This window comes from Dasypus novemcinctus, chromosome 8 (assembly GCF_030445035.2).
Source record: "Dasypus novemcinctus isolate mDasNov1 chromosome 8, mDasNov1.1.hap2, whole genome shotgun sequence".
Lineage (NCBI taxonomy): Eukaryota > Metazoa > Chordata > Mammalia > Cingulata > Dasypodidae > Dasypus > Dasypus novemcinctus.
Window position 1 is genome coordinate 16,985,138 of NC_080680.1, and position 27,045 is coordinate 17,012,182.

At 39.5% G+C, this 27,045-nt stretch overlaps 1 protein-coding gene across 1 annotated transcript in view; it reads left to right on the forward strand.

The window, feature by feature from the left end:
- Nucleotides 1-867: 867 nt before the first annotated feature.
- The window catches only part of LOC139436114 (zinc finger protein 624-like), a 41,410-nt gene continuing 15,232 nt past the window's right edge, over nt 868-27,045 (forward strand). The window contains exons 1-3 of the mRNA XM_012522855.4: nt 868-1,038; nt 2,794-2,852; nt 5,933-6,059. Of these exons, the coding sequence (XP_012378309.3) occupies nt 2,838-2,852; nt 5,933-6,059 (142 nt within the window). The 5' untranslated portion in view covers nt 868-1,038; nt 2,794-2,837. The remainder of the gene's footprint in view (nt 1,039-2,793; nt 2,853-5,932; nt 6,060-27,045) is intronic.

Genomic DNA, 27,045 nt, shown 5'->3' on the forward strand with positions numbered 1-27,045 from the left:
GTTTTCACTTCTTCCTTTCTGTGGCTTAGTTTTTCTGAGTTTCATTCCAATCCAATAATAGGATTAAGAGCCATTTGATTGAGGCAGATCTCTCTTTATTGAAGTACCCTCAATAAGGGGCCTGCTTACATTAAGTTCACACCCAAAGGAATGGAATACATTTAAGAACATGTTTTTCTGTTGTATATACACCTTCAAACCACCATTCCTGTCATTATCTGCATGGAAATCTAAGAGATGATTCACATAAAATTTTGTCTAAACAGTAAGAGAATTACGCGAGAGATTGTTAGTGTATAAAAATCATAGGTTTCCTTATATACGACCTAAGTGCACCACTGCAGCACCAGACGTGGTTACTTCTTAAAATCCCCAACCTGGGTTCCGAGGGAATCTGTACCAGACTCTAGGATGGATGAGTCCGGGATTTGTGAAAGCACAGGATGGAGGTCCCGGGATAAGTTTTATAAATTATTAAATAATATTAAATTTAAAGTTACATAATTTCAATCCTAAAAACTTCCTTTAAAAAAAGTCTAACAAAACAGTTAAATTCCTACACAATTCCCAATTGTTTTTCATACTTAAAAAACAACAGTATCTTTCCTTAATATATTTAAACGTCCAGTTCGTGTTCAGGTTTTCTCAAGTGTCTCCAAATATCTTACGAAAAAAGGTTGCTCTTTCCTTCTAGATCTGATCGGTACCACGCTTTACATTCGGTCGTAAAGTTCCAGTTTAAGCCTTCACCTCTGCGAGCTATAAGGGAAGTTGATGAAATAAGACCTTTCAGAACCTCATCCCTCCACCTTCCAGAAAGCGGAACCGCCGAGAACGTAACTTGAAAGACCGGAAGCGAAGGTTTGTGGGAAATGTAGTCTGGACTCTCACTGACCTATCAGCGCGGCGTTCTGGGAAAGAAAATCTAGGTTTCTTCTCCGTTTGTGCAGCGGTAGACGTGCTTCCCCATTCAGTTATCTCGGATTTTCCGGGGAGCGATTTCGAATCGCTTCACCGAGTGAACTTTGCACAGCCTGGGTAAGAGCGCGTGGGCAGCTGCCGGGAGGGACGGGCTTTTCCTTGGGCAGCGAGAACGGGAAGTCCCGGGAAGCTCCCACCGCCCAGCGACCGTGCGCGCGCGGATCTGGGCTGTGGGCACCGGGAAGGTCAAGGTTGGCGATCCCCGGCAAATGCTTTCTGATTTCTAGTGTCTTTTGAAATCTCATGGGTCAGACCAAGTTCCTACCCCTTCCTGTGTTTAAAGGCTATCTGTGTTTTAAGTCTGATATAGGAATTCGAAGAGTCAGGTTTTTGGCCCTAAAATTTGTCAGCTCCAGGTCTCAGATCCCTGGAACAAGCAGCCCCGATGCCGTAGGAAGCACGCGGCCTCTGGGAACTAGAATCTTACCAAGAAGGGAATGTCCTCTTCGTTTTCAGTTCTTAACCATAGCTTTGGAACAGATATAGAAGAAACCAGAAAGGGCAGGTTCTGATTTGCTTCGCCAAGAGCGCTTCTTAATTTCCGTGCCTAGAATTAGACAGACTTGATGATAGCGCCACCTCCAGGAGCCACCACAGACTGTGTGACAGTAAAGGGTTCGGGTCCCTTTGAGAGGAGCAAGGTGAGCTGGAGAGGCCCAGTAGTAGTAGACTGCCGAGGAAGGACCATTTCGTAGAGAGGTTGTATTGGAAAGGTCTGGAGGTAAGGGAAGACCTGCCAGAGGAAATTCTGTTTCCACCAACCAGAAGGTTTCCTTTTCCTTAATTCAGTACACAATATGCCCTGGTGTGACTAATGTCCATTGCCTCATGCGGCCCCACTCATGTTTTTCTAATCTCAGAGAACCTTAGAATGATGATCAGGAGCATTTTCCATGGTCAACTACTTCAGATTCTTTTGAAAGCTTTAAAGACCTTGGACCTGATAAGTTGAGGAATTTGTCCAGGTACATCCAGGATGTTTGTGGCAGAGCTAGAAGTATAACACAGTGCAGTTCACTCTCATAGATACATCAGTAGAGCATCTTATCAAAACGGCCTTTTGGTGTTAAATTATAGGGTGGTATATGGGAAAAAAATATACCTAATGTAAAACATAAGTGTTATTAGTACTATTTAAATGACCTCTCATCAATTTTAATGAAGATAGCTCCTGTTAAAATAAAACCAATTAGTACAATTACTTTAAAAATGCTATCTATCATCCATTGTAATAAATGTTTCAAACCTATTCTTGGTGTTGGTGTTGGATGGTGCATGCGAATCATATATTTTATGCATGACTGTTCTGTAAACCATCAACTTCTCTAGTGAAAAAGTTATATATATATATATATAAAAGGACTTTTGAGAAACTGCATCCCAGTTAAATAATTAAAATTCTTTGCAGTAAAGCATTCTCATTTCTTTTCTGTGTATTATTTACTTTCCACATCAAGGGTAAACAGTACTGCTGAGAAAAGAAAAAAAGATGATGTACCCTCATGAAAGAATAGTGTATTATCCTTAGGTGTTTATTTCTCAGAAGAACAGCGGCATTGTAGTTCAATTGACTGAGAAATATATTCATCCAGTGAAGAGCTCCAGATTTAAGCCGCATGAAAAGTTCAGAATTGCACATAAACAGATACTAACACCCCAACATAGTCCTATTCATGCCTTTTCAAGGCCCAGAGTGTCCTCTTCCCTTAGGGAGGCTGCTCTCAGCTGTAGTATCAAACTTTTAGGAGATGCATCTAGGAGTTTTTTGGCTCTCTGGATCTCTTGACCCCTATTTTCTTTCTGTCCCCCCAGGTGAACTATCACAGTTCTCTCCATTCTCCTAAGAGCGGCAGATAATGAAAAAATCTAAGGTGAGCTTTCTTTATTCCCCACATTTATTGTAATGGATTTAGGATGTTTATAAGGGTTCATACATTAATTGGAAGCTGGAAAAGGAGAGCTAGAAATAGATCAATCATGAAGTAGGATTTCCCCATTGATTTTGATGTTTGCTATCAGTTTTTGGTAGGTAGCCTATATCAGGGAGAGTAGCTATCTGTCAATTACTGGTTTGTAAAGATTTCATATTACTCATGTTTTTACATTGGATTTTGATGAAAACTTTTTGGGCATCAATAAAAGACAGCCTTTTGACAATATATCTTGAAATGAGGTAATGTGTCTTCCACTTTGATCTTTTTAAAAATTGGTTTGGATATTGTGGGTTGTTTGCTCCATTACATAAATGTTTAAAATATTTATGGGATTTTGATATTGATTACAGACATCTTGATCATATTGAGTCTTCAAGATCATAAACACAGTATCACTGTCCATCTTTTTAAGTGATTCTGAAAGGTTTTGAGCTGAGAAAGAACAGCTTTGGCATGTATTTTAAAATAAGAACACTGATATTTTTAGAGAATACCAGAGGGCATTGAGAAACTGGTGGTGGGATGGAAGCCAGAAGTGTGTGGAGGCTATATCTGTTACCTTAAGAACAAATGATGCTTAACAGGATATGACTGTGTACCTAGAAAAATCAAAGAAAATCTTATGGACAACTCTCAGACTTAAGAGAGTTAAATTAAGATACTGATACAAAAAATAAAAGTAATGAGCAATAGGTTTCTTTATAAAGATAAAAACCAATTACACAAGGCAATGGAAGGTATATCCCATTGACCACTACAACTACCAAAAATTGGGTGTTAATTTAATAAAAATATGTAAAATCTATGTGCAGGAAAAATATCTATAATGGAAATTATCAAAGTTTACAAAACTGTATTAAATTCAGAAATGAGAACATGTGTCTATGTGAATGACAAGTCTAAATATTTTAATGATCTCTATTTTCTTATGAGATATTCATCATTTCTTTTCCATTCCAATCTAAATGGATTTTGTTAAAGCTATACTTATTAACTTTTATAAGTACATAGGCAGAATTGGCGAGAAATGTTTTGACAGGTGTGATAAGACAGACTTGCCCTATAAGTTATAAAGCTATATTATTAAAGTAAGGTGATTAACACTTGATTCTAGTATAACAGTAAAGAAAAAGGGCAATAAAACAATACAGTACAGAAATAGTACATGCATATATCAACAGTAAATCTAAGGTGACTTTAAAAATCATCTTTTCAAAAAAGTACAATAATAAAAAGTGCTGTAATCAATTTTGGTAAATATTCTACACCAATCAGTGCCTTGCATTGAGTGGTATATGGGAATCCTGTATTTTATGCATGAGTGTTCTGTAAATTCATAACTACACTTATTTGAAATATTTAAGACAACATCAAAGAGGAAATGAAAGGTTGTTTAATAAATGGTTTGGGGCCGTTGATAAATGTTAGGGGGGGAAATAAAATTAGTTCATTCTTTAAAGTACAAATACATTCCAAAGGAATTAATAGTCAAATGCAAAAATAATACTGGGCAACAAAACTAGAAATCCAAATACTAGAAGATACAGGAGACTGTCTTTCTTATTTTTGGCTTATTTTACTCATAAGGATGTTTTCAGGTTCATCCATGTCAATACCTATGTCAGAACTTCATTTATTTTTATTGAAATTATATATATATATATATATATATATCACATTTTATCCATTCATTGGTTGACAAACACTTTGGTTCCTGTTACCTTTTGGAATTTGTGAATAATGCCACCATGAACAAGGTGTGCAAATATCTGTTCGACTCCCTACATTCAGATACATTGAGTATATTCCTAGAAGTCAGACTGCCTGGTTAGATAGTAACTGTATACCTACCTTTCTGAGGAAGCACCAACTGCCTTCCACACCAGCTGTTCCATATTTCATTTGTATTTCTTTCTGTCACACTTGTTATCTGGTATCCATTTTTCTATAGATGTGCTGATATTTTAATTACACTATCTAGTATTCTTGCTAGCCCTATTCTGTGTGTGATATGAATTGTATAATTTTCCTAGAGTTTGACATTTGTAGGTTTGCCTTGCCTGTGAATTTTTTCCCATATAGATATTTGATTTTCATGTTGATAATTTAGCAGTGTTTCCATTTTGATTTTGGAATCATAGTTGTGCATTTCCCACTGTAACATTGTAGACTCCTTCTGTTTAGGCTTCTAGAATGTGATAGATTTTATTTTTTAGATTGAGATCTTTTTATACATTTGTGTTTTTGGCCTACTCTGTGGGGTGATGTATCAGTCTTTCTTTCATGTCCCAGAATGCCATCTACTTATATCTATGACATTGATATCCAGCTTTTTCCACTCATTTGAGATGCCACCTATATTATAATCAGGAAATCGTATGTGTTTGTTCCTATTTCTGACTTTGTCTTCTCTTCCCTACCTCAGTGCATTTCGTCAAATACAAATATCAAACGGTTTTAATTACTGAGTATGCTCTTGGAAATTTTAACCAGGGATATTAAGAAAGAATATGAAATAGAAGGTACTGATTAGAAAGGCAAAAGTAAAACCCCCATTTTTCAGACATGATATGATTGTGTATGTTGAAACCCCAGAAAATTTACGTATGAAGCATTAGAATTATATGTATTATAATTCGTATTATAGTAAGAGGCAGCATACAAGTTCAGTGTTTCTTTAAAAATCCAAATGATTGTCTATATCCCAGCAGCAAAGAATTAGAGTATGAAAGTTTATACTGTGATATAATCTACAAGGGCTCATCAAATATTTAATTTGAGAGTTGCTCTGTGCTTCTCTCTTTGTCTGCCTTAGCCATACCCAGAGTTCCTGCAGCATTTCCCCTGAGCTTGTTGAGTACTCTCTCCATCAAGATTTCTATATTAGGACCATAATAGGTATCTTTTAGAGCATTTTGTTGAAAACTCCCAACAGTAAACATGGTCAGAGTTGAACTAAGGTATTTTCCGTATTACCTGTAGTGGACCCTTCAAATTGACTAGAAATGTTGTTTCAGTCTTCAGTGTCATTCAGGGACGTGGCTGTGGAGTTCACCCAGGAGGAGTGGCAGCACCTGGGCCCTGCTCAGAGGACCCTGTACAGAGATGTGATGCTGGAGAACTACAGCCACCTCATCTCAGTGGGTGAGCAGATCCTAACATTAACTCCTGATAGAGTCAATTTTGGTTTTTTCTTTTTTTTCTTTTTAAAATTTTAATCGTGTATTTAAGAGAAAATTCAGTAGTTTTCAGTGTACAACTCTCATGAGTTTTGGAGACTTATTCAGATCACTACTGTGAACAAAATGATGATTTGGAATGTTTCCTTTACCTCAGATAGTTATCTTGTGTCCTTTCACAGCAAATCCTCTTCTTCTATCCCTACTCATCTGATCCCAGCAACTACTTATTTTCTCTCTATTGCAACATTTTTGCCATTTCTTGAATTTTACATAAGGAGAATCATTATGTATATCATCTCTTTGGTCTAGCTTTTTTCATTTTTCATAAGCTTTTAAAATACATGTATTTGGTCATGTATATCAGTAGTTCATTCTTTTTATCTGGAGTAGCATTCCTTTGTACATATAAACTACAATTTCTTACTATTTATCAGATGATAGAATTTTTTTTTCCAGGTAGGTCTATTATGAATAATGTTTCTATGAACATTTGCATACGGTCTTTGTATTATCATCTCTTTTCATTTATTTTGTGTAAATACCAAGGAATTGACTTCAAGGGTCTCTGAATATGTATCTTAACAAAACTGCCAAATGTCAGTTTAGTGATATTCATACTGTATTTTAGTTAAAGGGGATGTAACCATTGGAAGAAACTTGATGGAGAATACCATTTTGCTACTTCCTGTGAATCAATAATTATTTCAGTACAAAATATTTTTAGAACAATTATATGCAAAAAACAACAACAACAACAAAAACACCCAGAAATCCTGAAAACACTTTGTCTTTTAAGAATGCCTATTTTAAAAAATGGCAGAGGGTGAGCACCTTTGTATAAGCTCTCTAGCATGCTGTGCTCTTTTTCATGTCCATTAGCAATATATAAGAGTTCTCATAGCTTTTGGTTATCAACATAGGTTTGGCACATTTTCTTATTTTTAAAGATTTATTTTATTTATGTGTTTCTTACCCCTTCTTGTTGTTTGCACTCTCTGTGTCTGTTATTTGCATGCGCATCTTTTTTTTTTTTAGGAAGACTTGGGAATTGAAACTGGGACCTCCCATTTGGGAGGAAGGCACCTAATGGCTTTAGCCACCTCCGTTCCTGCTTCTTGTGATTCTCATTGTGTTTCCTTGTTGTGTCTCTTTGTTACATTGTCTTGTTCAGTCAGCTTGGCCTGCCAGCCTATCAGGTAGGCTCACTGTCTTGACATATTCTTTAGGAGGCCCCTAGAATCAAAACCAGGACTTCCCATGTGGTACGTGGGAGCCCAACTGCTTGAGTCACATCCGCTCCCTTACTGGATTTTAGTATGCATTCCCTGATGAATAGCAATGTTGAACTTCTTTTCCTGTATTTCTTGGCCATTCATAGATCTTTACTAAAATCTTTAGCTTAATCTTTACTCAAATTGGACAACTCTTTATACTTTTATAGTTCTTTAGATGTGTTTTCTTGTTGAGTTGAAAGTGTTTTAATCTTTATTGTATATATGTTTATTCAAGTTTTTGTCTCCACCCTTGGCTTGCCTTTTCATTTTCTTAAATACTGTTTTTATTTTGTTTTATTCCCCTCCCTCCCCCCGAGATGGCGCCTTCATCTGCCTGCTCATTATTTGCTTGTTATCTCTGCTCATTGTCTCTGTTCATTGTATGCTTGTCTTCTTTAGGAGGCACCAGGAACTGAACTTGCACCTCCATTTTGGGAGGTGGGTGCCAAAACCCTTGGGCTACACCCCTTCCCTGCTTGTTGTGTCAGCTCAACTTCTTTAGGAGTCACCAAGAACTTACCCGGGGACCTGCCATGTGGGAGGCGGGTGCCCAACTTCTTTCGCCACATCTTCACTCCTGTTCTTATTTATTTATTTATTTATTTATTTATCAGGGAATTATGAGCCTGCAAAACAATTGTGCATTATGTGCATAATTCCCATACGTTAGCCCTCCACTAACACCTATATTATTGTGGGACATTTATTACAGATTATGAAAGAACTTGATTAGACTATTACCACTAACTATGGTCTTGGTATATTTTTTCCATACATCCTATTTTAAATAGTATTTTTTGAAGAACTGTAGTTCATTGAAATAATTCCTTTCTTTTATTGCTGCACAGTGTTCCATTGTATGAATTTCAGTAGATTGTTTAGCACTTCATCTATTGTAGCACATTATATTTGATTTTGTTTTTTTTTACTATTACTTATAATGCTGCTATAAACATTCGTGTACACGTTTTCATTTCTCTGGGTTAAATATCAAGGAGTATCATTGCTAGATCATATTGCCAGTATATATTCAGTTTTTTCAGAAATAGCTGTTTTCTAGATAAGAGACCTGGTCATATGGAGTTTGGCATGAACATAAGAAAGTGAAAAAAAGAAAGTAATTGTGTAAGATGGGCTTGTATTGTGGTGGTAACTGAAATACAAGAAATTTTAAGTCCACATGTTAGGTAGTAAGGGAGATTCATATGTTTATTTGTCAAGCCTGTAGCAATATGTATTGAATACTTTTTGTAAAAAATGATACCTTTAGGAAGTAGAACAATGAGGCAAGAGAGAGCAGGGCTCTAGTTTAGGGCAGTATGCGTAGACAAAGAAAGAGAAGTGAGAATGAGAAGATCTTATAACAAAGAGGACTAATAATAGAAACCGTTGAAAGATCAGTAAGGTAGGATAACAGAGATGAAGGGATTTGAAAATTTCAAGTATCTTCATGGTTGTCCATTATTGGAGGAGAAAGATATAGTAAAATAATGTAGGGGTGATAGGAAGGCCAGAAGGTCTTTGATTCATAAGTGAAAATTTATAGTGATCCCTCTAGGCTAGGGAAATTTAGTATAGATTCCTGAAGACGTAGAAAGTATTGCATTAGAGTCAGTTGGGAGAACAGATGTGCCAGTAATACATAGAGAAAACTACTTAACAGAGAAGGGAGTTGGAGTTTTGATGCTGGAGCCCAGGAAGTAAACACACGGAGAAAAAGATTCATGAGGAAGGAGAGAAGGCTACATTAGACACAGCAGAGGCCCTGGAAAGAGAGATGAGCCATTCGCCTGAGAGGTTACAGCTGACATTATGGAGAGAGCAGTGCAGCTGAGCCTGGAGAGAAAGGAACCCTGGGAGAGAGGAGAGACATATCCCAACCTACAGCTGATATTGGAAGAAGCTGGGACCACGAAGTCTTAAGAGGAAGAGGAAGCCTGAACATCGGCAGCCATCTTGCTCCAACACATAGCAACAGACTTTGGTGATGAAAATAACTTATGCTTGATGGCCTGGTAACTGTAAGTTTCTACCCCAAATAAATTCCCTTTATAAAAGCCAACAGATTTATTTTGCATCAGCACCCTAATGCTGACTAATACAGTAGGCATTTGGCTTGTTTTTATTTTTGAACAAAATTCTCACATGCATCCTGGAGCACAGCAACAAACTTTCTCGAGTGTACATGAATTCCAGGCACTGGAGAAGCACCTTTGAAGAAGACTCACTAGATGTGAAGAAAAGTTGATAAGTGCTTTGGAAGAAATATAAAATAGAGGAAGGGCATAACTAGATTGCCTGAGATGAGGATGTCATTTTAAACAAAGTGGTCATGGGAGGGCGTGCCAAGAAGGGGACCAACATGGCAAGATAAGATTTCTTTATCTGTTAAGGTACGAAATCATTTGTGGGGCATATTTGTAGTAATTATCATCTCTCACTCATTGATTTCTCTCTTTCTAAACTTTTAAAAACATAAAACTATTATCAGTATATCTAAACTCCTACATGCATTTCAACAAATAGCAGAGATTGGACACTTTTTTATAAATAGCATACTTGTCAAGAAAAAGGAAGTGTTTGGCTTTGAAAAATCCCAGGTGTTTCTTCTTGAGCAAAACTTCCCTCATGCTTAAAGGTCATGTCTGTCCTGAAATTTATCGTAATTATTTCATCACTCTAATTTGTATCTTTTATAACACATGTGCAACTCAAAAACCTGTAATTTTATTTTTTACCAATTGCTTTGTAGTAATGGAATCACAGAGCTTACCATGTTTGTTATTGTCTACATCTCTGCTCAACATTGTGTGATTGATCCTTATATTTGCTTATGGATATAATTTGTTAGTTTCCTTTTATTGTATAGTATGACTCCTTTCAATAAATGCACTTCTTCAGTCATTGCTTGGTGGGCATTTGCTTATTACACCTTTTTCAAGAATATATAGCTAGGAACTGATTTGCCTAATGTGGCATATGTATATCTTCACCATTTCTCAATAATGTCTGTTGATTTCAAAAGGGAGTGCACCACTTTCAGTTCCACAGCAGTGATGGACACTGATTCACCACATCCTTATTAACTCCTGCTACTGTCAGACTCTTAATTTCTACCAATCTTATAAACATTCAGATGTGTGGTGGTACCTCGCTGCTGTTTCATTTTGCATTTCTATCATAGTCCAAGAGGTTAAAAATCTTTCCTTTTTCATATTTACTGGACCTATGGATTTCCATTTTACTCATTTTTCTGCTGGCTACATACTTTTCCCTCATAGATTAGCAGAAGTCCTTCTAGGACTTCTAGATTGCCCATCTAGGTTGAGTCCACAGTAGAAGATATTTTATACATTCCTTAGTTTAGATCACTTGAAGGGCTATGTGGTAATAATATCTCTAGTGTGGCCATTTATACCATTTGGCTAAGCAGCCTGGGGGTTGGCGCATGTATAGAAAATAATTGGTATAGAATTTAATGTTGGGAAGCAGATGTGGCTCAACTGATAGAGTGTCCATCTACCATATGGAGGGTCCAAGGTTCGATATCCAGGGCCTCCTGACCCATGTGAGGTGTGTATCTTTGCCAAGTAACAATCCATAAAGAATGCAGCTTTTAAATACCATTGGTTGTGGTGGGTAGTGGATGTGGCTCAAGCAGTTGGGTGTCTGCCTCCCACGTGGGAGATCTTGGATTTGGTTCCCAGTGCCTATAAAGAAGACGAGCTGCAGAGAGCCGCTAGCAAGGGTAGCTCAAGTGGTTGCACAACCACCTCCCACATGGAAGATCCCGGGTTCAGTTCTCAGTGCCTCCTTAGTAAGATGAGCAGACAACAAGGAGACAGACAAGGCAGCCATTGAGTGAGAGGGGGCAATTAAAAAAAATTTTTTTTAAGCACATTGAAACAATAAAAAGACAAGCAAGACAGTGAACTTACACAAGGGGCTGGTGTGGTAAGCCGATGCAACAAGGGGATACAACAGGGGAACACAATAAGCAGGGAGTGGATGTGGGTCAAGCGATTGGGTGCCTCCCTCCCACACGAGACGTCCCAGGTTTTGTTCCCGGTGCCTACCACAATAAGAAGATGAGCAGACAACGCATGCAGTGAAGAGACACAGAGCAGAGAGCACAAACAACAAGCAGGGGAGAAATAAATAAATAAATCTTTAAATACCATTGAGTGAATGTGGGAAAATGGTGAGGGACTAACGGACAGAGCTGAATGCTCTCACAAAAACAATGAAGCTGTCTGTAGAACCTGCTTTAAGGGTCAGTAAACCAGGCCAGTGCTACACAACTCCCAGGAGGGTGAGGAACAGAGAGACAAGCCTAAATGACAAACATTAGTTACCAGCCCCTGTGTTGGCCGGGAAGGGCTTCCCTAACCCACCCCCAAGATTCTAAGTTGGGTAAAAGCCCTGGATAACTGCCGACTGAGACCTTCCGCCCTGTCAGCTGTTTCAGGAAAGAGGGAAGGGATGTTGAGGTCCTTTTCTTCAATGAATTCAGCAAGCATAGTCCACTTGAATCTCTGATGTGGAGATCCACACAAGAAAGCCCATACTAAAACACCTCTGTGTAAAGTTGTGCTGACCAACGCCACACCATCTACTGACTGGTGTTGAACTTGCATGGATAAAATCTGTTCCATGTGCTTCCCCCCCGCCGTTGTCTGTTCTCTGTGTCTATTTGCTGTGTCTTCTTCTTTGTCCGCTTCTGTTTTTGTCAGCGGCATGGGAATCTGTGTCTCAAGAGACATCTTGTGTCAGCTCTCCGTGTGTGCGGCACCATTCCTGTGCATGCTGCACTTTCTTTCGCGCTGGGTGGCTCTCCTTACAGGGCGCACTCCTTGCGTGTGGGGCTCCCCTACGCGGGGGCACCCCTGCATGGCAGGGCACTCCTTGCGCGCATCAGCACTGCGCATGGGCCAGCTCCACATGGGTCAAGGAACCCCGGGGTTTGAACCGCGGACCTCCCATGTGGTAGACGGACGCCCTAACCACTGGGCCAAGGCCGCTTCCCTCCATGTGCTTTCTGTATCCAATCCCTGGGAGAAAATCTGATACCCAATAGTGAGTCTCTGGCCCACTTTGAAAACTTATAAGCTGGGCAATTTTAAAGACTTAATAATATTAAGTTAAACCAAGTATCAAGAAGAGCTGTGGGAGAAAAAACAAAACAATATGCAAGAGAGAAAAATTGGCAATCAGATGAAGCTGTGAAGTATATGACAACATGGATGAACTTGGAAGATATTATGTTGAGGGAAACAAGCCAGACACAAAGGAAAAATACTGTGTAATTGCGCTATTATCAACTAAATATATGCAAGCTCATGGAATATAGGTCACCAGAAAAATAGAAGGAGGGTGGAGAGGGTAGAGAATGGAAAGCTGAGTGTTAATTTGTGTAGAATTGTTAAAAAGGTTGTTTGTACATCTTTGGAAATGAATAGAAATGGTTAAAGCCTATGTTGGTGTTGGTAACTAGCAGTACTCTTGTATGGGTAGGACAGTGGTTGGAAAAGGAAAGACTAAAGAATTGTATATTACTAGAAGGAAAGCTAAAAACTAACATGGAACTGTATAACATAGTAAAACCTCATGCAAAACATGAACATGGGTGATATTGCATATATAAGTGTGTTTTTACAAAATAAAAATATGCTAGAGAAGGAAAAGAAATAGTAGCTATGTACGCCAGGTAAGGCATAGAGAGATTGAGAGTGATGAGTTTGTTTGTTGTTTACTATTTTTGGAATAATGAAAGTGCTCTGGGAGTGATTGGGGTGATGAATGCACAAATGTGACTACACCGAATACAATTGATTGTACTCTTTAGGTGGGTTAATGCTTTAGTAATATGTAACAATATAATTGAAAAAAATACCATTGGAAATCTAGTCATGATATCAAGAGGTTTCGTGAAATGGTTGTTTTAGCAGTTTGATATTGATGAATTGCAAAAAGAAATATTGGAGTATGTTTGTAAACTGGGTTTTTCTTCTGGGCATAATAGAGTGTAGTGGATTCAGAGGTTTAACTTTTACTTGATTAAATAATGATTAAGGGAGGAAGCGGATATCACTCAGGTGATAGGGCTTCCGCCTACCATATGGGAGGACCTGGGTTCGATCCCTGGGGCCTCCTGGTGAAAAAGAAAAAGAGAAAGCATGCCTGCATGGCGAACCTGTGTCCATGTGGTGAGCTAGTGCCTACATACTGAGCCAGTTCCCGCGCACTGAGCCAGTACCTGTGCAGGTGAGTCATGCGGTGGGATGATGACGCAACAAAAGAGAGACAAAGGGGAGAATCAAGGTGAAGCACAGCAGAAATCAGGAACTTAGGTGGTGCAGCTAACAGGGAACCTCTCTCTACATCAGAGATCCCCAGGATCAAATCCTGGTGAATCCTAGAGGAGAAAAAATGAGAAGACCGAAAAAGAGAAATAGATACAGAAGATCACACAGCGAATGGACACAGAGAGCAAAAACAGCAGCGTGGGGGAATGGGAGGGGGGGAAATAAATAAATATTTTTTAAAAAGGATTAAGGCTTTGATTGGGTCATGTCAGTAGGACATTCAGTCCCCCCCCCCCCCTTGGTGGGTGGGGCCTCACAGAGAAACTTCACTGCAGAGAAAGGAGGTTGGAGTCTTGAGCTGGAACCTTGGGAAGTAAACAGACAGAGGAGCTTGGTTGTGAGGAAAGAGAAACAAGCCCCAGGAAGAGAGGAACCCTGAGTCCGGAGAGAGGCAAGCCCCGGGAAGAAAGGAACCCAAGAAGCCTGAACCCTGGCAGACATCGGCAGACATCTTGTTCCAACACGTGACAGAAGACATTGGTGAGGGAAGAACTTATGCTCTATGGCCTGATAACTATAAGCTTCTACCCCAAATAAATACCCTGTATAAAAACCAACTGATTTCTGGTATTTTGTGTGAGTACCCCTTTGGCTGACTAATACAATTGTCATCACAGAGTTCTATCGCTTTCAGGAAGTCATCTAAAAAGACTTTGCATGTTCCCACATAGTCACCTGCATTTCTCTCCCCAGAGAGAGTATGTTTTGTCCACAGTTAGGGGAAAATTTTGGAGCCTGATTGGGCAAATTCTGCAGGGCTGGCAGAGTTGTTTGAGAATGAATATTAGGTAGTCTATCAATAGTGTCATTGAACAGTGATTCCAGTGTGGTGTGTTGAGCATGTGTGGAAATGTGTGAAATCATTCTTGTGCATGGCATTCATTTAACTTTTTAAATCTGTGGGTTTCTATGCTTCCTCAGAATTGGAACTTTTAAAAAAAAACTTTAAAATATTTTTAAAAGATTCTTAGATTACTTAAATATTAAATAGAAATGTAAGGGATTCCCATATGCCCCACGCCCTACCACCCCCAAACTTTCCTACATGAACAACATTCTTCAATAGTTCAGTACATTTATTGCAATTCATGAACACATATTGGAGCGTGCCATTAAGTGTGGATTATAGTATACATTGTAGTTTGAACTCTCTCCCGCACAATTTGTAAGTTATGACAAGAAATATGATGGCCTGTATCTGTCATTATAACATCATTCAGGACCATTCCTATGTCCCACAAATGCCCCCGTCTTACTCCTATTGATCTCTCTCCTTCCCCTTAGAACCTCCGATAGCCACTGCTTCCACGTCAATGATAAAAGTTCTTCCATTACTAGAGTAAAAGTAAGTCAATGGTAGAATAATAATAAGTCTACTCTAGCCTATTGTTCATTCCCCAGTTTTGAGGATTCTGGGATGGTGATGACCACTCTGCCTCTAATTGAGAAGGGGCTTAGATCCCATGGGCCAGATGGATGGAACTATCTTGCTTGCAGTTGTACCCTCTCTCTGTTCCTTTGGGTGGTCATCTGGGTGAATCCAATGAATAGGAGAGTAGGTGTTGCAACTCTGTTGAGATTCAGGGCCCGATGGGCACACGGAAAGCCCAAAGATTGAAGTCTCTTGGACACAAATCTATCAACTGTAGGTTCAAATAGAAGGGGCGTAAGTACCATGTGTAGGGAAACTGCAACTGATTCCAACTCTGTCACACTGGGGAGCATAAATTCGAAAGAGGGACCACTGACAGGGACCACTGACCACTGAGCTATCAGCCCTGCCTGTAGTGTATTGATGTCTCCAGAGCCCTCAGGATCCTTACTATTTGAGGCAATACTTATTATGGCAGTCAATGAGATCCTGCTGAGATTTGCATGAGCATAACCTCTGGAATGACCTCCTGACTCACTTTTAAGTCTCTTGGCCACATAAACTCATTTGTCTTTACCCTTTCCCCCTTTTGGTCAAGATCTTTTTCCAATTGCATTGCTTGTTGGTGCTTATTAGTAATCCCTCAGGTCCAGGGAGGCTCATCCCTGGTATTCATGTCCCACACCAAGTGGAAGTTAAATCATGTATATGCTGAGTTTGGCTAAGAGAAAACCCACATTTGATCAACAAGGAGGATCTCAGGAGGTAAATCTTAGGCACCCGAAACTACTAGACCAAGTTTGAATTTCAAAAGAAAAAGTTCATAAGTAGTCATCAAAATCAAGGGCCCATCAGTGATCCATCCTCGTTCACCTGCCACTGACCTTGTACTCAAGGGATTCTTGCTGTCCCATCAGAGAATTTGGCAGAAGCCCCCAGAATTGTAACTGGATATTCTTTCAGTTATTGTGTATCTCCACCCACTGTGACAATGCCCCATGAATACTTGAGCCCATTCTTATACCATATATATATGCCACAAATGAACTTCCTCCCACGCATCCCCATCACTGACAATTCTCACTAATGATGCTCCCCTGTTACAGTTGTAACCCTTCTATGATCCAAAACTTCAAAAATGAAGCCAACACAATAAATGAATAACTTTAATAAGAAAAGGAAATAATGATAGTTTTAAAAATAACAAAATTTTTAAAATTGAAAAGAATTTGAAATAATTAAGAGAAGAATAAAAAAAGAAAATTTGGCAGTATGTCTTATATCATTGTAAGATCTGTTGTCTATTATGTACAGTGACATTTTCTTCCATTTTTCTCCCACAGACTTATTTTTTTTTTCACTTTATCTTCAAAGAACCCTAGGTAACAGAAAAGTCACATACAAAATATAGGGATCCTGCCCTTTTTCCCTTTCCTCTATTAATATCTTTTTATATGTGGATGGTACATTTCTTATAATTGATGTACAAATACTGAAGCATTGCAATCAACCCTGGTCAATAATATACATTATGGTTTACATTTTGGACCATACAGTTTTATAAATTTTGATGAATTTTAATGTGGCCTGTATCCATCATTGCAAGATCATGTGGAACAGTTCTGATGCTCCAGAAATGCTCCATGTTACAAAATTTTCAGCCATTAGTTCCTCCAATGCTTCTACCCTCTTTCCCTTCACTTCTTTCTCTGGGATGCCTCTAATGTGTATGTTTTTGTGTTTTGTGTTTTCATTCCAGTCCCTATGTCCCTGCTAGATTTTTTTCTAGTTTTTTAATCTATCTGTTCTACTATCTGTCTGATTTCAGATGTTCTGCCTTCCACATCTCCTGTATTTTCCCTCTGCCCCTTCAGATCATGGTATGTGCTTCCAGTATATTTTTGATTTCTTACATTATGCCATTCATCACCATCATATCCATTACTTTTTTGTATGCTTATAGTTTTTTTCAAAATGTTCTCCTGGTGTATAATATATGGTAATATCCTTATCTCTTGCCTTACTTAAGTTGATTTATATTTGTTTGGACATCTCTGATTAGTTGTTCAGTTTTCTGCATCTTCTTTTCTTCAGCTTTTTCATTATACTGGGTCTTCTTTCTTTCTTCCTTTCTTCCTTTCTTCCTTTCTTCCTTTCTCTTTCTTTCCTTTCTCTTTCTTTCCTTTCTTTTCCCTGCATTTATTTATTTTTAAAATACATTTTTTATTAATTTTTAAAAGGTACATAGATCACATGAAATGTTACATTAAAAAAAAAGGAGGTTCCCATATACCCCACTCCCACACCCTCCACTTTTCCCACATCAACAGCTTCATTGCATTTGATAAATACATTTTTTTTCTTTTTTTGTCTTTATTTTTGTTGTTACATTTAAAAAATATGAGGTCCCCATATACCCCCCACCCCCCTCCTCCCACTCCTCCCCCCATAGCAACAATCTCCTCCGTCATCATGAGACATTCATTGCATTTGGTGAATGTATCTCTGAGCACTGCTGCACCTCTTGGTCAGTGGTCCACATCATAGCCCACACTCTCCCACAATCCACCCAGTGGGCCATGGGAGGACATACAATGTCCAGTAAATGTCCCTGCAGCACCACCCAGGACAACTCCAAGTCCCAAAAACGCCCCCACATCACATCTCTTCCTCCCACTCCCTACCCCCAGCAGCCACCATGGCCACTTTCTCTACACCAGTGCCACATTTTCTTCAATAACTAATCACAATAGTTCATGAATAGAATATCAGTAAGTCCACTCTAATCTACACTCTTCTTCCATCCTGTGGACCTTGGAATGGTTGTATCCACTCCACATATATATCAAGAGGGGGCTTAGATTCCACATGGATGCTGGATGCAATCCTCCTGCTTTCAGTTGTAGGCACTCTTGGCTCCCTGGTGTGGTGGTTTACCTTCACCTCCATGTTAGCTGAGTGGGGTAAGTCCAATAACCCAGAGTGTAGGAGTTGCAAGTCTGTTGAGGCTCAGGGCCTGGCTATCACATGGTCAGTCCAGAGATTCTGGTCCCTTGGGTATACATTAAACCCCAGCACCAACTACAGATTTGGTAAAAGTAACAGGAGAGACTTGTGGACAAGATCACCTCTGAGTCCAGTGCCATCACACAGAAACACAAACTCCAAAGTAGGGCCAACTGACATGGCACTGAACTCCATCTGCCATGACCATAGAACCTGTGGGTCTCTGTAGCCCTCAGAAGAACCAATACCTGAGGTTGTATCTATTTTACCTGTCTCTGATAAATACATTTTGAAGCACTGCTACACAGCATAGATTATAGTTTACATTGTAGTTTACACTCTCTCCCAGTCCATTCAGTGGGTTATGGCATGATCTATAATATGCTGCATCTGTCCCTGCAGTATCATTCAGGACAACTCTAAGCCTCGAAAATACCCCCGTATCACACCTCCTTGTCCCTCTCCCTGCCTTCACCAACTCCTGGAGTCACTGTCTCCACATCAATGATATTATTTCTTCCATTGCTAGAGTCACAATAATTCTGTAGTAGAATGCCAGTCCACTCTAATCCATATTTTATTCCTCCATCCTGAGGACCTTGGGATGGAATTGCCCACTCCACCTCTCAGTTGAGATGGGGCTTTGATTCCACATGACGGTGGATGGGGCTCTCAAACCCACAGCTGTAGACTCTCAGTTCCTTGGTATGGTGGTTGTCCATCCTCACCTCCCTGTTAGCTGACCTGGGTAAGTCCAACGAACTGGAGAGTAGGTGCTGCAACTTAGGCTCAGGGCCCTGCTGGCACAAGGACACCCCAGAGATTCAAGTCTCCTGGGCATACAGCAACCCTAGCACCAACCACAGGTTCAATAAAAGGGACAAAAGAGGCATATGTATAGAAGTAAACACCTGAGTCCAACTCCATCACACTCAGGAACCCAAATTCCAAAGTAGGGTCCCCTAGCAAGGTACTGAACTCTGGCACCATCTGCCATGACCTTAGTACCTGAGTTTCTCTGTAGCTCTCAGGAGCACCACTTCCTAAGGTTATATCTATCTTCGCTGTCTGTGATATCCTGCTGAGACATGCGTAAGCGTGACCCCTCTGCTGACCTCCTGACTTATTTTGAACTCTCTTAGTCATATAAACTCATTCATCTTTACCATTTCCCCCTTTTATTCAAGGTCTTTTTCTTGTTGCATCACTAGCCGGTGCTTGGTAATTATCCCTTGGCACCAGAAAGGCTCATTGCTTGGAGTCATGTCCCATGCTGGGGGAAGGGTAGTGCATTTATATGCTGAGTTTGGCTTAGAGAGTGTCCACATTTAAGCAACATGAGGGCTCTCAGGAGGTAACTCTTAGACACTCAGCAACACTAGGCCAAGATGGAATTTCAAGTGCAACAGGCTCAAAAGCATAGTTATCAGTATCAAGGGCCCATCAATGAACCATCCTTCTTCACTGACCATTGCCCTTGCACTTGGGGGATTGTTGCTCTTCCATTGGGAAATGAGACATAGAGCTCCCCAGGATGGGATCCCAGCACTCCCACAGTTGTCATATGAATCTCTACCCACTGTGTCAATACCCAAAGAACATCCGAACGTATTTGTATACCTTATATGCATGTCCAGGTGAATTCCCTCCTATGAATCCCCCATCAATGACACCCCAAACCAATGCTCTTCACCTGCTATATTTGAATCCATGAGCCTAAACTTCAAAACTGAAGCCTAATATATTGCAAAATTCAATTAATTGAAAAATATTAGTGATAGGTTTAAAATCAGAAATAAAAAATAATTTAGAAAAACTAAAATAAAGTTAAAAAATTGGGGTATTAAAAAATTTTTTTTGACCTTTTGCCTTTCCTGCTTTTATATGTGTTGTCCTGTATGTTCAGTGGCAAGGAAATCTTTTTTTTTTTCCCATTATGTCTTCAAAGAACTTTTAAGGTCACAATAAAGTCACATACAGAATTTAGGGGACTCCCATATACCCAACATCCTCTCCCTCTTCCCCCTTCCCCAATAATGATCTTTTTACATGTGGATGTTACATTTATTACAACTAATGTACAAATATAGAAACATAGCCACTAACCATGGTCAGTAGTTTGCAATATGGTTTACATTTTGGACTGTACACTTCTGTAAGTTTTTGATGAAATTTAACATGGCCTGTATCCATCATTGCACCATCATGCAGAACACTTCCAATGTCCTCCATTACCCCCTTTTCCATCTATTTTCTTCCTCTTTACCCCTCCCCTAAGGGCTCACAGTGAAACCAAGCTTCACTGTTTGAAGGATAAGATTCATAGATAATTGGCAACAATGCTGAGGGCTTGAAACACTAGTCTGTCCTCTCCTATTAGGAGCCTCCCATGCTCTCAAGAGACACCCTCCCCTCTGTCTGAGGACATTGGGCCTCCCCAGGATGGGGGTACAATACCTTCCTGCTCATTGTATGGGTCTCCACCCGCTGATATAACACACTCTAAGAAGATCAGCATTCACACACTCCCTAGAAGCCTGCCCCAGGTGCACCCTGTGCCGAATACCCCCATCCAACACCCAAACCAGTAACCCTTCCTTAATATATTGTCTAAAGAGTTTTCTAAACATTATAGTTTCAGCCATGTAACTGCCAATCTCCCATGTTCACCTGCTCCCCCCACAACCCTACCCTGAATTCTATGGACTGTCTGACCCATCCTCCCAACCCTAGCCCTCGTCAAGCCTGCACAGCCCTATCTAATATATCCCTATATCCCCATCACATCCCTTCACTGCACAACTATTTACCTCAACTTTATCATATATTTCACCTCTGTGGGCATTGTCTCACTACCTTCCTCTGCTCCACTATTTCCTGTAAGCATGTATTCCAGACTCTAGCTCTCTGAGATGGCTCAGTTTGCTTAATTCGTATCAAAGAGGTCATGTAGTATTTGTCTTTGAATGCCAGGCCTGCTTCATTCAACATCAGGTTCTCAAGATTCATCCATGTTATCTATGTGTTAGTACTGTATTTCTTTTTACAGCTGAGCAGTATTCCATTGTATGTATATACCACATTTTGTTTATTCATTCATCTGTTGATGGGCATTTGGGTTGATTCCAACTTTTGGCAATGGTGAATAATGCCGCTATGAACTTTGGTGTACATATATCAGTTCATGTCCTTGTTTTCAGTTCTTCTGGGTGTATAGCCAGTAGTGGAATTACTGGGTCATATTGCAAATCTATAGCTAGATATTTGAGGAATCACCAAAATGTCCTCAACAATGGCTGGATACGTCTATATTCCCAGCAGTGGTGGATGAAGGTTCCCATTCCTCCACAATCTCTCCAACACTTGTATTCGTCTGTTTCTTTAATAATTGCCAGTCTAATGTGTGAGATGATATCTCAGTGTAGTTTTGATTTGCATGTCCCTAATAGTGAGGTTGAGCATCTTTTCATGTGCTTTTTAGCTATTTGTATTTCTTCTTTGGAGAAGCATCTGTTAAAATCTCTTGCCCATTTTTTAAATGTTTTTTTTTTATTTTATTTTTGAGGTATAGGATTTCTTTATATATGGTGAATATTCGATTCCTATCAGCAGTATGGTTACCAAATATTTTCTCCCTTCGGGTAGGATGTCTTTTCACTTTCTTGACAAACTCCTTTGAGGTGCAAAGGTTTTAACTTTGAGGAGGTCCCATTTATCTATTTTTCTTTTGCTGCTCACGCTTTGGATGTGAAGTTCATGAAGCCATTTCCTATTACAAGTTCCTATAGATGTCACCCTGCATTTTCTTCCAAGGTGTTTATGGTTTTGGCTCTTACATTTAGATTTTTAATCCATCTTGAGTTCATTTCTGTATAAGGTGTGAGATAGTGTTCCTCTCTCATTCTTTTGCATATGGGTATCCACTTCTCCAGGCACCATTTGTTGAAGATGCCATTCTCTCTCAGTTGAGTGGGCTTGGTGGCCTTGTCGAATATCAGATGGCTATGTATGTGAGAATCTATATTGAAACTATTAATTCAGTTCCTTTGGTCACTAGGTCTATCCTTGTGCCAATACCATGCAGTTTTGACCACTATAGCTTTGTAATATGTTTTAAACTCAGGTAATAGTATTCCTCTGATTTCGTTTTTCTTTCTCAATATGTCTTTTGCTATTTGGGTCCTCTTTCCCTTCCAAATAAATTTCATAGATAGTTTTTCCAGTTAAGTAAAAAATTCAGTGTCGATTTTTATTGGGATTGCAATTTTAAATCTGCGGATAATTTTGGTTAGGATAGACATCTTAATGATGTCTTCTTATCCATGAACAAGGAATATTCTTCCGTTTATTTAAATTTTCTTTCATTTCCTTTAAGAGCGTTGTGTAGTTTTCTGTGTATAAAGTTTACATCTTTAGTTAGATTCATTCCTAGGTATTTGATTTTTTTAATTTACTAAATTAAATGGTATATTTTTCTTGATTTCCTCTTTAGATTGCTCATTATTGGTGTTTAGAAATGCCACTGATTTTTGTGCATTGATCCTCTAACCTGCGACTTCACTGAACTAATTTATAAGTTTTGGAAGCATTGTTGTAGTTTTCTTAGGGCTTTTTATACCATCATGTGATCTATAAATAGTGAAATTTTGACTTCTTCCTTTCCAATTTGGATGCCTTTTATATCCTTTTCTTTCCTCAGTGCTCAAGTAAGTAATTCTAACACAATGTTAAATAGGAGGGGTGATAGTGGGCATCTTTGTCTTCTTCCCAGTCTTAGAGGGAAAGATTTTAGTATTTCACTATTGCATTACTGTTAGCTGTGGCTTTTTCATATATACCCTTCCTTATCTTCAGAAAGTTTCCTTCTATTCCTATCTTTTGCAGTTTTTTATCAGGAAAGGGTGCTGCATTTTGTCAAATCCTTTCTGTATCTATAGATAGGATCATGTGATTTCTTTCTTTCAGTCTGTTTATGTGGTATATTACATTGATTGATTTTCTTATGTTGAACCATCCTTGCATACCAGGGATGAAACACACTTGGACATGGTGTCTAATTCATTTGGTATGTAGTTGAATACAGTTAGCAAGCATTCTGTTCAGGATTTTAGCATCTAGGTTCATTAGAGAGGTAGATATGTAGTTTTCCTTACTGTGGCATTTTTGTTTGGCTTTGGAGTTAGGGTAATTTTGTTATCATAGAATGAGTTAGGCAGTGTTTCTTCTACTTCCGTTTTTTGGAAGACTTTAAGCAAGATTTGTGTTAGTTCTTTCCAGACTGTTTGGTAGAATTCACCTGTGAAGCCATCTGTTCCTGAGCTTTTCTTAGTTGGGAAGTTTTAATTTTAATTTTTATTTTTTTTAAGATTTATTTTACTTATTTCTCTCCCCTTCCCCCCCACCCCAGTTATCTGTTCTCTGTGTCTATTTGCTGCGTGTTCTTTGTCCGCTTCTGTTGTCAGCAGCACAGGAATCTGTGTTTCTTTTTGTTGTGTCATCTTCTTCTGTCAGCTCTCCGTGTGTGCAGCGCCATTCCTGGGCAGGCTGCACTTTCCTTCACACTGGGCGGTTCTCCTTACGGGGCGCACTCCTTACGCGTGGGGCTCCCCTACGCGGGGACACCCATGCGTGGCACGGCATTCCTTGCATGCATCAGTGCTGCATGTGGGCCAGCTGCACATGGGTCAAGGAGGCCTGGGGTTTGAACCGCGGACCTCCCATGTGGTAGACGGACGCCCTAACCGCTGGGCCAATTCCGCTTCCCCAATTGGGAAGTTTTTAATAACTCATTTTATCGCTTTACTTATGATTTGTTTGTTTAGATCATTAATTTCTTCTTTTGTCAACATAGGCTCTAGTGTTTTTCTAGGAATTTGTCCATTTCCTCTAAATTGTACTTATTGGCATACAGTTTTTCAAGGTATCCTCTTATGATACTCTTTATTTCTGTGGGGTCATTAGTCAAATCCCCTTCCTCGTTTCTTATTTTGTACATTTGCATCTTCTGTCTTTGTTAGTCAGTCTAAGGGTTTGTTGATTTTGTTGGTCTTCTCGAAGAACCACCACTTGGTTTTGCTTATTTTTTCTGGTACTTTCTTATTTTCTATTTCATTTAGTTCTGCTTTTGATCTTTGTTAATTTTTTCTTTCTCCTTCCTTTGGGGTTAGGTTGTTGTTTTTTTACTAAATCCTCCATTGTGCAGTTAGGTATTCGATTTTAGTTCTTTCTTGATATATGAATTTATGGCTATGAATTTCCTTCTCGGTGTAGCTTTTGATGAATCCCATAAGTTTTGATATGTGTTCATTTGTTTCAAGATAGTTACTGGCTTCTTTTGAGATTTCCTTCTTGACCCATTGTTTGTCTAAGAGACAAAACATATTGTGCCATATCTGTGTGGTTTTTTTGGCCCTTGGAGATTTCCAGCTTTGTTCCATTGTGGTCAGAAAAATTACTTTGTGTGATTTCAATCTTTTTTGATTGACTGAGACTTTTCTGTGGTCTAATATGTGGTCTATATTGGAGAATGATCTGTGTGTACTTGAAAAGAAAGTATATCCTGCTGTATTTTGGTGTGTATGTCTTTTAAATCCAGATCCTCTAATATATTATTAAAAGTCTTTGTTTCTTTATTGATTCTCTTTCAATATGTTCTGTGTAATGGTGGTAATGTTATATTGATGTCCCCCACTATAATTGTAGAGGCATCTATTTCTCCACTTAGTTTTACCAGTGCTTTCTTTGTGTATTTTGAGGTGCCCTGGTTAGGTGCATGAACGTTAATGGTTTTTCTTCCTTCTTAAAGATTACCCCTTTTCTAATATATAGTGTTCGTCATTGTCTCTCACAATATTTTTGCCTTTAAAAGTGCATTTTGTCCAATATTAGTATAGCTACTCGTACCCTTTTTTAGTTATTGTTGGCTTGTAAGATGGTTTTCCAGCCATTCACTTGCAACCTTCTTGAATTCCTGGGTCTAAGGTGAGTTTCCTGTAGACAGCATATAGACGGGTCGTATTTCCTTATCTCTTCTTCCAATCTGTGTTTTGAGTGGTAAATTTAATCCATTAACATTCAATGTTATTACTCTCTAGGAATTACTTACATTAGACATATTTTATTTGGGTTTTTGTATGTCCCACATTCTTTTTATTTCTCTTTTTGTTTTTTTAGTTTTTCTCTCACTCTCCTCCAATTCTCTCTCTCCTGGTTTTTCCTTTCAACCTGCAGAACTCTCTTTAGTATTTCTTGAAGGGCAGGTTTTTTATTGGCATACTCTCTTATTTTCTGCTAATCTTTGAATATTTTGACCTCTCCATCATTTTTGAATGCCAGCTTTGCTGGATAGAGAATTCTTGGCAGGAAATTTTTTTCTTGTAGTAACTCGACTACGTCATATGACTGCCTTCTTGCCTCCGTGCTTTCACAGGAGAAAACCACATAATCTTGTTGAGCTTCCCTTGTATGTGATGATTTTCTTTTCTCTTGCTGCCTTCAGTATTTTCTCTTTATCTTAAGCATTGGATAATTTGGCAAGTGTGTGTCTTGCAGTAGGCCTGTTGGCATTTATACTGGTTGGGGTGTGCTTCACTTCCTTTACATGTACATCCATCTGCCTCAATAGTGTTGGGCAGTTTTCAGTCCTTATTTCCTCCATCACCCCTTCTGTGCCCTTTCCCTTCCTTCTCCCGATGGGATGCCTATAATGCATATGTTTGTGCATTGTTATGTTGTTCTTCAAATCCCTAAGTCCCTAAGTCCCTGCTGGATTTTTTCTGTCTTTATATCTATCTGTCTTCTTTGTCCACTTCTGTTGTAGTCAGTGGCATGGGAATCTGCGTTTCTTTTTGTTGCGTCATCTTGTTGTGTCAGCTCTCCGTGTGTGTGGTGCCATTCTTGGGCAGGCTGCACTTCCTTTCACACTGGGCGGCTCTCCTTACGGGGCGCACTCCTTGCGCATGGGGCTCCCCTACGCGGGGGACACCCCTGCATGGCATGGCATTCCTTGCGCGCATCAGTACTGCACATGGGCCAGCTCCACACGGGTCAAGGAGGCCCGGGGTTTGAACCGCGGACCTCCCATGTGGTAGACGGATGCCCTAACCACTGGGCCAAGTCTCACTACACTAAGAGGAGCCAGAAATTGAACTAAGACCTTGTATACTCAAGGCATAAACTCCTCTACTAAGCTAAACTTTCTTGTTGGGTTGATTAACTCCTCAGAAAGCTATCAAGTCCCTTTCCCTTGGGCAGGATTGACTCTCTGCAAATGGAATAACTGCTGATTAGGAATCTGTCCTCCCCCCTTTTTATTCTGCTTTCTCTCCCAGGGCAGCAAACGCAATAGCCTGTGTGAGAGTTCCTTTTTGAAATACAGGTGGGACCTTGGTGACTTCACTCACTGCAGAAAAAAATGACTCTCAGTCTCTTCGAGAGGGAACTCGAAGGAAACTCTAAATATGCTCTTGGAAGCTTATTTAAGCACTTCTTACTGTACCCCTCCCTCTTCCTCGTTTCTGAGGCACAGATGGTATGTGCCTCAAAGCTCAAAAATGGGGGTCCAGACAGTCAAACCCGCACATGGGAGACCCCTCTCTACTCTTCACCAGAACCCTCCCACTCTAGGAGTATGCCTCCTCCAACTAGGTGATCTATAAGAGTCAGGAATCGTTGCTGCTTCCTGCCCTGAGGGTGGGGCTTAGCCATCCCAGAGCTCCAGCCTCAAATTCCAGAAACTCATGGTTTTACCTTGAGCAATCAATTTTTTGTTGCTCTCTCTCCAGATCAATGCCCTGAAGCCACCTGCTTAATGGTCCCCAAAACAGCTCCCTCAGGGAGGATTTTGCCCCCACTCAGACATTTTTTGTAAGAGAGATGATGTGGTTGCATTTAATCCAACACCATTTTGCCCCTTCCTGTTTCTTAGTATAG